The sequence below is a fragment of the Castanea sativa genome, chromosome 3 (assembly GCF_040712315.1).
Source record: "Castanea sativa cultivar Marrone di Chiusa Pesio chromosome 3, ASM4071231v1".
NCBI classification, from domain to species: domain Eukaryota; kingdom Viridiplantae; phylum Streptophyta; class Magnoliopsida; order Fagales; family Fagaceae; genus Castanea; species Castanea sativa.
In genome coordinates this window covers 23,844,016-23,860,020 of record NC_134015.1, presented here as the reverse complement: position 1 = coordinate 23,860,020, position 16,005 = coordinate 23,844,016, and the positions used below count along the sequence as shown (strand labels likewise).

At 38.7% G+C, this 16,005-nt stretch overlaps 2 protein-coding genes and 1 long non-coding RNA gene across 3 annotated transcripts; 2 read left to right on the top strand and 1 right to left on the bottom strand.

The window, feature by feature from the left end:
* The first annotated feature begins 1,746 nt into the window (after positions 1 to 1,746).
* Positions 1,747 to 3,673, top strand: LOC142627395 (uncharacterized). Its single transcript, XR_012842834.1, has 3 exons — positions 1,747 to 2,144; positions 2,255 to 2,463; positions 3,187 to 3,673. It is a non-coding gene; the product is annotated as an uncharacterized LOC142627395 (long non-coding RNA).
* Positions 3,674 to 4,323: 650 nt separating this feature from the next.
* LOC142628719 (uncharacterized) lies at positions 4,324 to 5,283 on the bottom strand. The gene is made up of 3 exons (XM_075802764.1): positions 5,023 to 5,283; positions 4,657 to 4,908; positions 4,324 to 4,581 (listed from the first exon to the last, which is right to left on the bottom strand). Exons 1-3 carry the CDS (start codon positions 5,281 to 5,283, stop codon positions 4,372 to 4,374), a joined length of 723 nt encoding a protein of 240 aa, XP_075658879.1. The 3' UTR covers positions 4,324 to 4,371.
* A 7,805-nt stretch (positions 5,284 to 13,088) lies between these two features.
* LOC142628718 (uncharacterized) lies at positions 13,089 to 13,517 on the top strand. Its single transcript, XM_075802763.1, has one exon. The coding sequence runs from the start codon at positions 13,089 to 13,091 to the stop codon at positions 13,515 to 13,517; it is 429 nt and encodes a 142-aa protein (XP_075658878.1).
* Positions 13,518 to 16,005: the final 2,488 nt, after the last annotated feature.

Here is a 16,005-nt window from a genome sequence, read left to right as displayed (position 1 = left end):
AAAGTAGATGTGGTGCGTCAGAATTTTTTCTCGCAGGATGTGGAGGCAATATTGAGCATACCTTTGAGTGTTAATGGTGCCCGTGACAAAATAGTGTGGGCTGAAAATAAAAATGGGAAATTTTCTGTGAGGAGCGCGTACAAGGTGGCTTGGGGTGATGGTTTGAAAGGAGAAATGGCGGGTTGCTCACGTCCATCTGAGATAAGAAAAGCATGGAGAGGTTTATGGGGAATGAACGTGCCAAATAAGGTAAAACATTTTGCATGGAAGGCATGTGGGAATATTCTAGCCACTAAGGAGAATTTATGGAGGAGAAAAATCACGGTTAATGGGCTGTGTGAATATTGTGGGACCCATACTGAGACTGTCGGCCACCTTTTCTGGTCTTGTAAGCATGCAAAAGATATATGGTCCTCAAGTAAACTGTTCATGCCATTCGAGGTGATGCCATCATGGGACTTCATGGATGTCATCGTCGGGTGCAACAATGGAACAACTTTATGCCCGGTTTGATGGAGCGGACGGTGATGATTTGGGGAATATGGAAGAATAGGAATGAGATCATCCATGGAGGGAAAGGTAGGCACTGGGAGAGCGGTGGTACGGAGTGCATTAATGATGATGGAGGAGTATCAAAATGCAAATGAAAGTCTTGAGGTCGGCCGAGAAGAGTACAAACACGACGGTGAGGTGGAGCCCACCGCGGCGGGGAGAAATATAAAGTGAACGTTGATGGGGCTGTCTTCACAAAGAGAAAGCAAACGGGAATAGGGGTGGTCATCGGAGATAACGCGGGGGAGGTGGTCGCCGCGAGCAAGAGGCTTGCGGTCCCGCTTGGAGCACCGGAGGCCGAAGCAAAGGCGGCCGGAGGCGGGGGTCCGATTTGCTGCAGAAGTTGGCGTAAGGGATGTTATCTTCGAAGGAGACTCGCTCATGGTCTACAATGCAGTCCACAGTTTGAGCACAGCGTCGTCGACCATTCAAAACTTAGTTACAGGTATTCTACAACAAGTCCAAGGCTTTAGAACTTTTGCTTTCTCACATGTTAAAAGGCAGGGGAATGCCCCAGCCCACATATTGGCCCAATATGCTTGTAAGGTTGAGGACTTTGTCACTTGGATTGAGGAATGTCCTGGTCCGATTGAATCTGCATGTGCCCAGGATGCTTGTGTTTTGAATATTTCATGAAATAAAAGTTTTGGTCTTCCTATCAAAAAAAAAAAAAAAAAAAAAAAGACTAGGGCTATAGTCAAGCTACAACTTATCACTGAGCTAAATTACATGTTGAACTTTAGTTCATCTTCTTATTGAACAAACCTAAACGGCTAAAACTGTTGACGAGCTTCTTGATTATAAAGTAACATCATGACTAAAATTTTTTATCCCTTCACAAACCTATGGTAATGATCATTAACATAATTATAGTTGAGACATATTTATTTGAATTAATTAGAGAGATTAATTTTTACTTATGAGCTTATAAAGATTTGCTCCAATTATACCAACCTTCTATTGTTGGAAGTCATATATAATTTTTGCTATGAAATAGACTATTGATTTATCAAGGGAAAATTACACTTTACCTACCTATGATTGGCTCAAAAAACACTTTATCCACCTGTAATTTAAAAATTGACACTTTACCTATTTATGGTTTAACCTGTTAACCCAACGTTACCCACCTCTGTGTCTGTCGTTACTCTAACACCGTTCCACTTAAAAAGACAATAGCTATTGGATCAAAACAATTCTTTGAGGGGAAAAAAAAAAGCCCTTTACCTGTATACCCTCTGTTCCACACCTCTCTCTCATTTCTCGGCCGCTTCATCACTCTTTCTTGGAAGGAGAAGTTCGTTCACTCCGACAAGACAATCAAGGTCCCAAGCGCCTGGGTGACATCAGAGTGACATCGTGAAGTGGTTTCCGAAGTCTGGATTGCTTTTCTTCCCCTTCGTCGGTTCAATTCAACTAAACAAATGTGAATATGAATTGTCTTTGAAAAGAAAACAAGAAGATGCATAATCGGATGATGAAGAAAGGAACCTGAACTTGCTCTACAAGAAAGAAGAAAAAGGCACATCTATAGGCGAGGACAGACGGCAAAGCAAGATTGGAGCTCGAAGACCAAGCAAGGGAAGCAAGAGGTGATTCTTCCTTTAATACTTTAAAAACAGTTGATGGGTTGATCTTTGGTTGATGGTTTTGGTTGCGAAATTGCTGGTAGATTTTTTTATTTATTATTCATTACTGGTAGGTTACTTGATAGAAAAATACTGAGAGTTTAGGAACACCAAGAATTCTGGAAGCGTCAGCATCAGCATCAGCATCAGCATCAGCAGCAACAGCAACAGCAACAAGCTCTGTTCTTCTTCTTCTTCAGGTTGTTCTATTGTGTGCAAGGCTGTGTCTGTGAAAGCCCCCACTGAGATTGAGGGTCTCAACATTGCTGAGGATGTTTCTCAGGTCAGATTATAAACCCAATTTGTTGTCTTTTGTTGTTTTTTGAAGGATAAATTTGAGAATTAGGAAATGGGTCGCTTTGGTTTCTTGGATTTGGCTGATTCTGATAAGTATGTTATTCATATGAGAGTGAGATGATAATGTTGTTCTTGGCATTGTGTTTTGGAATTATGAATTGGGTTCTTTTACTTTGTTGAAAATTCATATTAAAGTTGTATTGTTTTTGGATGAAATGGTTCATTGGAATTGGAATTGGTTGTTCTTATTATTTGGAATTTTCAATGTTGATGAAAATGTCATTAAGGTATGGCAATAAGGTGATTTTTTACAGGATAATTAATGGAAACCATGAAATGAGTAATTCTGATTTGTTAAGAATATGGATGGGAATCGGCTAATGTTACACATTCGTGATTCAGAAGAGGCAATTGATTTGATAGAAAAATACTGAGAGTTATTTTTTGAAAATAACTTAGCAGTATTTTCTAAGGTTAGGCAGAGGAGGAACATTTGTTGTACTCAAGGACCTTGTACTAGGTACTATGCTTTGTTTTACATAGCCATATTTGTCAGTCATTAGAGGCTGGTCTTGTTAGATTTGAGATTGCTTTTAAAGCCTAAACTTTGATTTATATCCAATGGTAAAGCAGATAACAACATAGTTTATATCAATAACTCATTTGTGCTGGATTTGTGTTCCTGATAGGTTCTTTATTTTATTTGTAGTAATTTCAATGAAGGTTTCTTGAGCAACTTATGCAATGTCTTCATCAAGTGGCACTTATTCTACAACAACTCATTTTTACCAATGCTTCAAAGGGAAAAGTCAGCTAGAGAAATGGAAGAAAAAACTACTAAGAGGAAAATAAAAGCTCGTGAACAATATGTAGAAGCTAGGGAGAAAGCAATGAAGGCAAGAGATAATGAGAGATTGTGCAAGCTTAAACTAGTGGTGTCATGGGGATTTTTTTGTGTTTGTAATGTTGGTTGTTTGTTTTGCTTTACGTCAACAAAACAGAATTTAAGAGATTTAGGCCTAGCATGATGGTTATGTGTTTGTTTTGTTGAGGTTGGCTGGATCATTGAGCTTAGTTCAGTGTGTAAGTTGTATTGTTTTGTAGGTTGAATGCTCAAATGGTCATTTTGTAAGTTGTATTGTTGTAATATGACAACTTTGGTAATATAATCACCTGATTTGATTGTTGGTAATAAATTGATGGTATTTGTAAATTGATGGCACTCAACTATCATAACCAAACATTTTGGAATGTACTTTGCTGCTGCTGCACACCTGGATAAAAGAACACAAATTTCTGCAATTCTGCATTACTAAGAATACAGTTTCTGCATTAGTAAGAATACAGTTTCTGCAATTCTGCATTAGTAAGAATACAGTTTCTGCAATTTTGCAATATCTGCAATTCTGCATTACTAAGAATACAGTTTCAAACTCCTATTTAATAAATAAATATAATATAATATCAGACAACAAGAACACAAATTTGAACAGAAACTTCTCATTAGTAAAACTGGGATCACAAACTCACCCAAATTCGGCTTTCAAGCCCCCCAGTAACATAAACCCCCACTTTTAAAAACAAAAAAACAAAAAACCCATAATTTCTCATTTCTCATCAATCTAAGAACAACCATTACTCTACATTTAAACATTAAAAACAAAAAAACAAAAATCAATCTTTATTCCAATACCACAATGGCACCCAACAAAAATCATTATTCTTCCATAACCAAAATATTAAAACCTTTCCACCTTAATAACAAGATTACAACCAAAAGTAAAAACATTGTTTGCCAAAAGACAGAAACACATCTCCTAACCAATTATACTAGGTATGTGGACCACAAAAAAGACAAAACATCTCATCTAGCTTCCTTCTAGTTTGTTGGTCATCATGTACTGCCCTTCCCACCAACCAGTTGAAACTTTGATGGTCTTGATGTTCTACCCTTACCACCTACTGCCTTGGATTTTGCAGCACTTGATTTATTGCCCTTTCCTCTAGTACCTATAGTAGTACCTCCACCATTTATTTGTCTAGCTACACCAGCAACAGCAGATGCACCAACCACACTAGCTACGCCAGCAACACCACTTCTTGGCTACAAAATCATAATCACAGACAAGTTAATTGATGGTAAGGTAAAATGAAAATTATATAAATAAAGCTACAATACTTGGGATGATGATGGTCTAGAATCCCATGTCTCTCTAAGCACATGAAAGTTTGGTTGATTGGATGAAGAGTACCAAAAGGCCCTAGAGGCAGCTTGTGGAGTTGAAGCTCTGTTAGCTGGTTGTGAGGATGAAGGCTGAGATCTAGAGGTGTCAGAAAAAGGTTGATATGCAGGTTGGGATGCAGGTTGAGTTGTGGTTTGAGGTCTTGCCTTAGTAATATTCTTCTTGGTCCTACTTGTGGAATTAACTCCCTGTGCATATATCACAGCAGTACAAGTTACAAACATATGGTAGCAATAATGACAACTTACAAACATATGAAGCAAGAAACGAAGTGACTAGGGTTGAACTCTAAATATACTTACAACTTTATCCTTTTGAAGCCTCTGTCTCCTTTGCCATGTAGTCTCACCAGTAATGATAGCTTTGCAACCTCTTGAATTGTGCCCTTCTCTATGACACTTCCCACATTTGATAGTCTTGTTCATTCTAGATACCCTATATGGGTTCCTTGGTTCGTCAGGGGCTTTTTTCCTTAGCTTAGGAGGCCTTCTAGGTGGCTTGTAAACATGAGGGGCAACAGGAGCAGCATGTCCAGTTTGAACCCATTCTGATTGGCCAGGCATTGGTTGAATAATCTCCTAGTAAGTTTGAAGATATGTTTCCCTTTGGTAGCAAGGATGCACATAATCTTCCACCTTCTCTAGGTTCTTAAAAATAGCAGCAATGTCATGTTTGCAAGGCAGTCCAGTTAAATCTCATATCCTACAGCTGCATGTCCTATTTGTCAAATTAACCACATGCCTTTCACGGTCATCATCAACTTCATACATGAACCCACCAGACGGAGTAGCACAAAAAGGTATACTATCTAGTTTCAACTTCTCTAACTTGTCTTGAATATTTGGACACACTTTCCCAACATACTTCTCCATACCTTTCCTCTTTTTATAGAGGTTGGTTAGCATAACTCTAATCCACTCTAACATTGCTAAGATGGGCTTATCCCTAGCCTTCAAAATCATGGAATTGAATGATTCACTAAGATTGTTGGCTAAATAGTCACTTAATGCCCTGCAGGTAAAATGAGACTTAGACCATTGGGCAGGGTTGATGTCAGCAAGATACTCCCAAGCCTTAGGGTCTAGATCCTTTAATTCTTGCATTCTCTTCTCAAACTCCTTAATAGTTGTGGCTCCAGCACATCTTCATAATGCATCCTTCAACTCCAACCCCTTGTGTTCAACTTTGAAGTTATTGTAAATATGCTTCACACAATACCTATGCTCCACAGTTGGAAACAACATCTCAATTGCGGGTATAAGTCCCTGTTTCACATAGAATTCAATAGAAAAAAAATATTAGTATGGCATTGCTTTTCATTTGATAATATTCCTAGTTAATATGGTGGGCAAAATCAAGGCATATTTTTAATTTGATGGTGAACAGTACACCTTCAGCCATATAATATCCTACAGTAAATAGTACACAATCAGCCATATAAAATCATGGTGAATAGTACACCTTCCTAATTACTTCTCAGCCACATAATATCCTAGTTAGATTATATTAAGTCCACGTTTCACACATAATTAATAAAAAATAATATTAGTAATATGAATAATGAAAAAACATGTATGAAATACTGAAGTGAACATACAAAGTTTATACCTTCTGCCTTTCAGTGATAAAGACAACATTTAGTTGCTCTGGATTCCCAACATCATCTGAAAACTGTTGAAGGAACCAAATCCAAGAGTCCTTGTTCTATTGTCCAACCACAGCCAAGGAAACTAGAAAAACATTATCATTTCCATTCCTAGCTGTGGCAGCTAGTATTTGCCCACCAAATCTTCCTTTTAGGTGGCACCCATCCAATCCTATGATTGGTCTACACCCTCCCAAGAAACCAACCTTCTGTGCATTATACCTTATATTCATCCTCCTAAATTTTGGTTGGGAATTTTCATTCTCCATCTCAGTTTGCAAAATAACCCTACTTCCCACATCATTCAACCTTATCATCTCTGCATAGTCTCTCAGCTTCCCATATTGCAATTGCTCATCCCCAGTAATCAAATCAATGGCTTTCCTCTTAGACCTATACACTTGACTCACACTTATGTTAACCTCAAGTTTATCCTTCACATGGTGTTGCACACCCTCTACAGTCCAATTACGGTTCTTGCTAAAATCCTGCATGTACTTCTTCGCAACATATGCTGATGTTACTTGGCTGTTTTAGAGGGTTCTAGGGCAGGTGCACCCAGGTATCCATGTCTTTATCTGGAAGGTCAACGCCCCACTAACTTTAGATGCATAACATCTCCACCCACACTTGTTGTTGCAATAGACAGATATCTTCTCTTTCTCATTCAATTTGAACCAGATATCCATAGGTTTATGTATAGCATATTCCATCAATGCCTCCCTAAACACCTTAGTATTAGGAAACTTCATTCCCTTACACAGCTCTGGTTTTTTCATTCCAGTTTGAACATTAAAAAGATTCTCTATTGAACCAGCAGCTGGTTCATCATCATCAGACCCTACCAAACTTTCCATGTCATCATCAACAGGTGGTTCAAGCCAATCATTTTCATCCACACCATCAATTTCCCTAGCATTATCCATTTGTGGGGCATTATTACCTACTGCACTACTGTTCTGTGGGGCCTCAATAGCTATTGCATTAGGAAACTTCATTCCCTTACACAGCTGTGGTTTATTCATGCTAGTTTGAACATTAAAAACCTTCTCTATTGAACCAACAACTGGTTCATCATCATCAGACCCTACCAAACTTTCCATGTCATCCTCAACAGGTGGTTCAAGCCAATCATTTTCATCCACACCATCAATTTCCCTAGCATTATCCATCTGTGGGGCATTATTACCTACTGCATTACTGCTCTATGGGGCCTCAATAGCTACTGCATTACTCCTCTGTGGGGCCTCAATAGCTGCTGCATTACACCTTTGTGGGGTTACAGTCTCCCCAAATACATTGTCATTAAAATCTGGCCTTTCTAGCCCTTCCTACAACCAATCAAAATCCACATTGTCATTTTGCTCAGTTTCAAGTACTTCATCTCCTTTACCATCCACATTCACTTCTTCATCTACATCACTCACAGCACCATTATCTTCATACTCTACATTACCACCTTCTACCACCTCCCCCTCCATACCATCAACATTTTGACCAGGTACTTCAACAGCAAGTGGCTGCTCACCACCTTCCACATATAATACCAACCTATCTGTAGGCCATGCTATGTGAATTTCACACATATACAACACCTCAGCATCCCTAGTTATCATTCTTAAGCCTTCTTCCAAATTAACTCCAGGAATTAGGTAATGATATGTACTTGTACGAGGTGCACCATACTTCTCACACAGTCCTTTGTATTTCGAAAAAACTTAGACAATCAGGGTCAACATCTTCATAGGCTATGTTGTCACCTATATATTCTAGGTTTGGGTCCACACAAACTTGCCACCATAATTAATCTCAACAGTCAACTTCAAATCTGCCATCTGCATAAAAATAAATGCTTAAATAAAAATGTTTTTTGACAAAAGAATAAAACACAAACATAGCAGAAACAGACAAAAGTGTTTGTTATGTTTTTGGGAGACAGCCACATGAGAATGGACCACAAAGTCCACATTTACACATTTCTTTCTCAATACAAAAAGATTTTTAGGGTCCACATAGAACACAACACAACAAAGGACCAAACCACTAGCAACTTTTAGCTCATTAAACAATATATAAAATTCAATAGTTAAAAAAGGAATTTCTACAAGTTCCTAACAGAATATGCATATTAAAAAAAATCTACAAGAAAATTTCACTTTAAAGCGGTTAATAGATCCTTTTTCTTTATTCATTGTTCTATTTCCTAGTGAAAAAAAAATACTTGTCTCAGTATTTTTCTATCAAGTAACCTAAATTTTTAGGACATATGTGTTTCACTTGTTTAGAACATATGTCATTCATTATTTATGTAATTGGCTAATCCTTTGCCAAAACGCACTTTACTTGTAATTGGGTAGATTTAGGATGAGATTAATGCTTCAAGAAACAAGGTTTCAAGATCAAGTGTTAAAGCCATGCAAGTCTGTCCAAGAAACAAGTTTAGAAGTGCTCTTCATTAAAGCTCGACAGCTACATCTATTGAGCTTTAAGAAGCTGTTCCAGCCTCGAGGCTCAACAGCTGCTCGACAGCACCTCGATACCTGTAGCTATCGAGATTTAAGAAAAACAGATTCCTAGTTTTGTTTTGATTCTAGTCCGTGGATGTGTCTTTGGGCCTTCTTTTCTCCTAACCCTAGGCATATAAAAGGATTATTTTAAGGGCTGTCAAAGTGTAGCAAGTTGCACAAGCATTGAGAAATCCTTGTTCATGCAAATTGTGACTTAAGACGAAGTTCTTGCCCTAGTTCATCTCTCTTGTGAAGAAGTTGCTGTGTCTTTGCACCATAAGATTTTGTAACCAAGCATTTTGTAACCAAGCATCTTCTTGATCTTCATCGTGTGGATGAATTGAAGAACTTTGCAGCCAACAATCTTTTCTAGTTGGTGATTGAAGTCGCGTACTGGGATCCGCACAATTGGTTAGTCATGTACTTGGGAGCCATGCATTAAAAGGAGAAACTGTCAGTACAAAACAAGTCCAATTGGGTATTGGGGTAAGGGTTCAACTGTAGGTTGGTAAGGTACTTGGGATTCATTTACTTGTAACCGCTTGTTGTGATAATAGTGGAGTTTCGGGAGTGGTGACCTTAAATTCACCCGGTGGGGTTTTTGCCGTGTAGGTTTTCCCCATTTGTAAACAAATCATCATGTCATTTATTTTCTGCTGCATACTTTAGTTTAATTGGTGATTTTTTTGTGGTACCACGTGCTTTGCATGTTAATTTGATTAATTAATAACTTTGCCAATTAACCAATTAATCCATCACTAGGGGTCAATACGTTTTTTTGGCCTATCATAAATTATTATTAAAAAAAAAAATCTTTCTATCAAACATAACCTAAATAACAACCAAAAAAAAAACCCTTAAAAAGAACACTTTATACAAGTCAAGTCAGGATTGCGCCTAGTAACGTTTCTTTTCCCACTTTTTTCTTAATCGGATAGTTGGAATTCTAGATCACTTTTCAAGCTTTGAGGAGAAATAACAACAAATGAGGTTGGAGGTGAATCTCTGAAACAATTCGAAACAAATATCGGTTGGGAATTGGAACTAAGAATAATATCAAGAAATCAAAGATTTGCTATCTCAAAAGTATTACTATTATTATGTCATTGGAGCCACCCCCTTTCCAGGAAGCAGCACGCTGCGACGTTTGCAAATGCAGCTTCAACACTTCCTGGCGAAGGGTAAATCCCTTTTTTATTAGATTTTTGCCATTTTGATATTACATGCAATTCTTGTAATCCATATAATAAGATGCACCTAACTATCAAAATTGCACCTAACTATCAAGAACCCTAACTATCAAAATCGCACCTGTTGTTTAAATGAAAAGAGAAAATCTTCAATATCCTTCACATGGATTTTGATCGGATTGCCATCTTCTCTTGATGATGAGAATTTCACGGGTTGATCTTGATGGAAAGGACCACAATCTTGAACAGAGGGTATACGGGTAAAGGGTTTTTTTTTCCCTCAAAGTAAATTGTTTTGATCCAATAGCTATTGTTTTTTTGAGTGGAATGGTGCTAGAGTAACGGCAGGCACAAAGGTGGGTAACGTTGGGTTAACAGATTAAACCACAGGTAGGTAAAGTGCCAATTTTTAAACCACAGGTGGATAAAGTGTTTTTTGAGCAAACCACAGGTGGATAAAGTGTAATTTCCCCATTTATCAATTATGTCATGTTTGTTTCGGCAATAATTTTTTATAGAAAATGAGTCATTCTTCAAAAAGTATTTTCTCTAAAACTATTTCATTTTCCTATGTTTATTAGTAACCTTAAATGAGTTGAAAAGAAATCTCCTAACTTCCCTTATTTAGATTGCTGTGAGATGGAGTTATTTTCTCAACAAAAAAAAAAAAACAGTGGAACAAAATTTCTACAAATAAGGTATAATTTTTCTATTGATCAAAGATAATTTTCCTTTTACTCATTTTTTATGATCATATTGGAAAACATGGAAAATGTTGTGAAATGATAGAAATATATAAAACAAAGTAAAAGAAACAAGAAATATATATTGATAAACTTTTATATTCAAGTGGTCATCCACAATTCTTTTGATCTCTCTTAGATGTGTACAATAACAGTAAAGTAATCCCACATATATATAGGACCTTAGAATGCTTGTAAAGTTTATGTAATAAGGTTGTAATAATAGGTACACTTATGGATATACATCTCCCCTATAGGCTTTATACATTTCACCCTTTACACATCCCAAGTAACCTTTTCATTGCCCAAAGTTTACACATTCCAATCAAACTTTATTTCTAACAGAAAACTATTTTAACACAAAATTTTCCATTGAAATAAACAAAGCATGAATTGATAACAATTTTACATCTTTTCTTTATATATAAGTAAGGAAAAGTTTATTGGAAAAAATTCTACTTAATGCAACAAAAAAAAAAAAAACATGAAGCAACCAAAAAGTACATTTAACAAGAATATAAAAAACTATGTACAGGAAAGAAAGTCTATAAACATCGAAAATGAATCATTAGATATAAGCCCCCAGGCTTGAGACCAGTCAAACAAAGTGCCAAGATACAAGGCAAGAAGCAGATTCCCCTAAGTCTTCACATCCTTAAAAGTGCAGTTATTACACTACCTCCAAATATACCACATCAAACACAATGATGTCAAATTCAAAATGTTGGACACGTACTTCCCTAACCAATTCCTCCATCCAAAGAAAATATATAACACCCTTCTAGGTATAATCCAAGAAACCCCATAAGATCTAAAGACAAAACACCACAACGAATACACCTTCTCACAATGACTTAGAAAAATATTAATTAATATACTTTCTCACAATATTATGTCTTATGAACTTATTTATAAACTTAGAAAATCAATTACAAGTCTATATGAATATGTTATACATATATACATGCATACATAATACACACAGGCACCCTTTAATTAAGCTTCATACTCATGAGTTTGTCTACAGATGCATTGTTATGTTATCTCTTAAAAAAATAAATAAATAAAATAAAAAATAAAAAATAGAAAGAAGAAGAAGAACCACATTATTATGTTTGAGCTCGGCTTCTTTAGTAATCAAACTTAAACTTAGACTTGGGTTTGGCTTGTTTGCTAAATATGCGAACATATGCAAACTCCTTTTACAAAGTTGAGCAACTCAACTCATTTACAGCTCTTGATGATGCCGAAAATCGTCAGTAAACCACACGGTCCTCACGTGTCCCCGATGAAGAACCTGCACAACACAAAAGCTAAAGACCTTAGGAAGGGTACCGGTGTGGTACCGACCAAATACCCTCCGATGGTCAAGTTAGAGAAAATCTCTCATTCGCAACTCTAAAGTGCTAGAGCTAAGGTGAATTATGCGTACCTTGGTTTATGGGGGCTTTGGGTTATTTATAGTAGTGTAAGGCCGAAATATGCGCCTTGGCAAGGAAGTACTTTCCTTCTAGGAGAGTAATTTGTGGATTTTGCGTATCTCGTAAAGTTCTTTTCCTTATAGGAATCTTCTCAATTAGGATTAAACGTGTAGCGCAAGAATTCTCCTTGTGGCGTATGTGTGGAGGTCAAGCAAGATCATGGACGGAGATTTTGTTCGACCTCTTCAGCTTATTCCTGTCAGCCTTCAACCTCGTTTATTTTGTAGGATCGTCAGCTTATTATCTATAGCACAAGGTCGTCAAGCCAAGGTTATTAGCTCGAGGTCGTCAGATTCAAGGTCGTCACCTTATCACCTTCGGCTCACAGTGCCACAAATGACGCTGTGAGGTAGGTAGTTAATTCATGAAGTTGATGACCTTCCCACACCCGTCGCCTTTAGAGCCGTCAAGAGCCCAACACGAAAAGCAGTTGAAGTTCCTAATAGTCGGCATCGACTACTTCACCAAATGGGTAGAAGCTGAAGCCCTGGCCACAATCATCAAAAAGAATGTACGGAGCTTTGTTTGGAGGAACATCATTTGTAAGTACAAGATTCCAAGGGTCTTGATCTCGGACAATGGTAAGCAATTTGACAATGACTCATTCTGAGACTTCTGGTCTCAGTTAGGAATCAAAAACCACTACTCTTCCCCTGCCCATCCCCAAGCCAACGGACAAGTTGAGGTCACGAACCGATCCTTGCTTCGGATAATCAAGACTCGGCTCGAGGGGGCAAAGGGTATATGGCAAGAAGAGCTACCCAGCGTACTATGGGCATACAGGACGACAGTAAGGACTCCTATGGGAGAAACTCCGTTCCAGCTGACATACGGAAGCGAAGCAGTCGTCCCAGCCGAGATTGGACTCACGAGCTACAGGGTGGACAATCACGACGAGGGAAGAAATGACGAAGCCATACGTCTACAACTTGACCTAGCTGACGAGGTCAGGGCGACGGCGGAACAAAGATTCGCATTATACCAAGACCTCATGGCCAAACATTACAACTCCCGAGTCAAGCACCAGGACTTCAAAGTTGGAGACCTCGTCCTGAGGAAAGTGATGGGTGCCGCCAGAGATCCCGCACAAGGAAAGCTTGGTCCAAACTGGGAAGGACCCTACAAAATAACATCATGGCTAAGGAATGGCACCTACCATTTAGAGACAGTCGACGGGCAGAAGCTACGCCACCCATGGAACGCCAAGCATCTCAAGAAGTACTACCAATAGAAGACAGCATGAAGAACACTACTCCTCATTTCCAATTTATCCAGTTTATTTCTTTTAATCAGTTGTCTTAGTTTATTTTTGCTTATGATACATTTTAAGCCCAAAGGGCTGAGGTTTATTCTTTTTGGAACAATTTTCTACGTATGCATTCATCATAATAAGAGGAGTTTATTCAAAAATGACTAATATGTTTATTATGTTAGCTTGTCTTCAAGGAGGCAGCATCATAAGTCGACAAAGTGGACTACCACAAAGTGGACGACCTTATCATTAAGTCCACAAAGTGGACGACCACAAAATGGACGACTTTATCATTAAGTCCACAAAGTGGACGAGTCTACTGCTAAGTCCACAAACTGGACGACCTTATCATTAAGTCCACAAAGTGGATGACCCAAAGTGGAGAACCTTATCATTAAGCCCACAAAGTGGACGACCTTGTCGTTAAGCCCACAAAGTGGACGACCTTATCATTAAGTCCACAAAGTGGACGACCTTATCATTAAGCCCACAAAGTGGACGATCTTGTCGTTAAGTCCACAAAGTGGACAACCTTATCATTAAGTACACAAAGTGGACGACCTTATCATTAAGTCCACAAAGTGGACGACTTTATCATTAAGACCACAAAGTAGATGACCTTGTCGTTAAGTCCACAAAGTGGACGACCTTATCGTTAAGCCCACAAAGTGGACAAGTCCACTACTAAGTCCACAAGTGGATGGATTCAGTATAACGTCTACTAAATGGACAAATCCATTATAAAACCTACAAAATGAATAAACTTACTAAAATCTGTGAAGTGGATGAATAATCAGCAAAGAGAAAAGCTAAAGCCGTTACCCACAAAGCTGACGGGTATATGGAAAACAGCTTTAAATGTCAGCCGAGAAAGCTGACGACGTCACATATAAAGTGACGGGTATATAAAAACAACTTTAAATAAGTTAATCAACTAAGAGAAAGCTGACGACGTTACATATGAAGTTGACGAGTATATGGCGGCGGCTTAGAATAAGTTATTTATTAATCAACTAAAATAAAGCTGACACCGTTGCCTGTAAAGCCGACAAGTATAGAACAACCTAAAGTATGTTATTAGCTGAGAAAATTGACACCATCACATATAAAGCTAACAGGCACATAATGCTAACAACGTTATTATTAAGCTGATGGGTTCATCACAAGCAAAACAGACAGATTTGTAGAAAAGAGAAATATGGCTCAAATATAAAGCAACACATTGAGAAGTAATACAAACAAAGTAATATTTTTACAAAAGCCCAAAACAACGGGCGTCAAGCATTAAAAATTCAAACTGTCTTTTACAAACAAAAAAAAAAAGGCCTAAGTTCATAGAATTGGAGGGTCTTGAGACTTCCCTTCACCCTCAACAAGAGTAGACTGCATGCCAGGAGTAGGAGGCTCTTCAGCATGATGGTCGTCACCTTGAAGGTTCGCTGACAGAGTCAAAGAGACGGACTTGTCCACGATTGGCTGGGCAAGAACAATGCTATCATTCTTTCGGTTTGCCTCTAGCTTGTTAGCATCGTCACTTTCCTCATTAACGGTGTCGCCTACAGGAGTCAACAGAGTAGGCTCGTCCATGGTAATCTTGGATAAATCCAAATTGAGATAAACGGACTTAACTTGTTTCAAGTAGTCCTCAAACCCGTCACCATAGTAGGAGGCACAAGCATCTACAAAGGATTTCGAGTCCTTAAACTCCATCACAACGTCGCTCCTAGCCGTTTCCACCTGAATTAGGATGGACTTTAGCTCCTTTTCTACCGTCAGCTTGGCTTCTTCTTCCAACTTCCGCTGACGGCTTTCCTCCGCCAACTTCTCCTTTAGTTCCTTCAACTCCGTACCAAGGACGCGGTTTGCGTCCTTATATTGCGCTTGCCCGTCGACTAAGTACTTAATACGCTCATGTAGATGGGTAATCACCCCCTCCTTGGCAACACACCTCTCTGACAAAGCCTTCATGCGAACCATAGCCTACATTGCCAGGGAAAAACAACGTCAGGCCATTAAAACTAGTCGGACACCAAAATAAGAGAAGGTATACCTGAGTAAGATCGAACAGGCTTGATGCCCCTATCTCGTCTGTTGCCTACTCAGCACAGGGGTCCATCTCCTCGTCTTTCAGAATGGACCCCGTCACCTCCATGGTGTAATCTTTATGGGTTAGAAGGCGGTAGACGAGCCCCTGGCTGACGGGGCCTGTTGACGTCATCAACCCTTTGCCTGCCCCATGGACGGCCTTGGGAGGCGACGGCTTCTTGGAAGGTTTATCTCCAGGAGTTAAGGCAACCTTTTTCCCGGAACAATCATCCTTGCCGTCAGCCTTCCTCTTGGCTTCTACCTTCCCGACGGACTTCGGGACTGACGACGGTGTCGCCTCCCCTTTGGCCTTCTCCTGTTCTTTCTTCTTGGCAGCAGCGGTAGCCCGTATGCTTTGCCTAGCTGACTCCATTTCTACAAA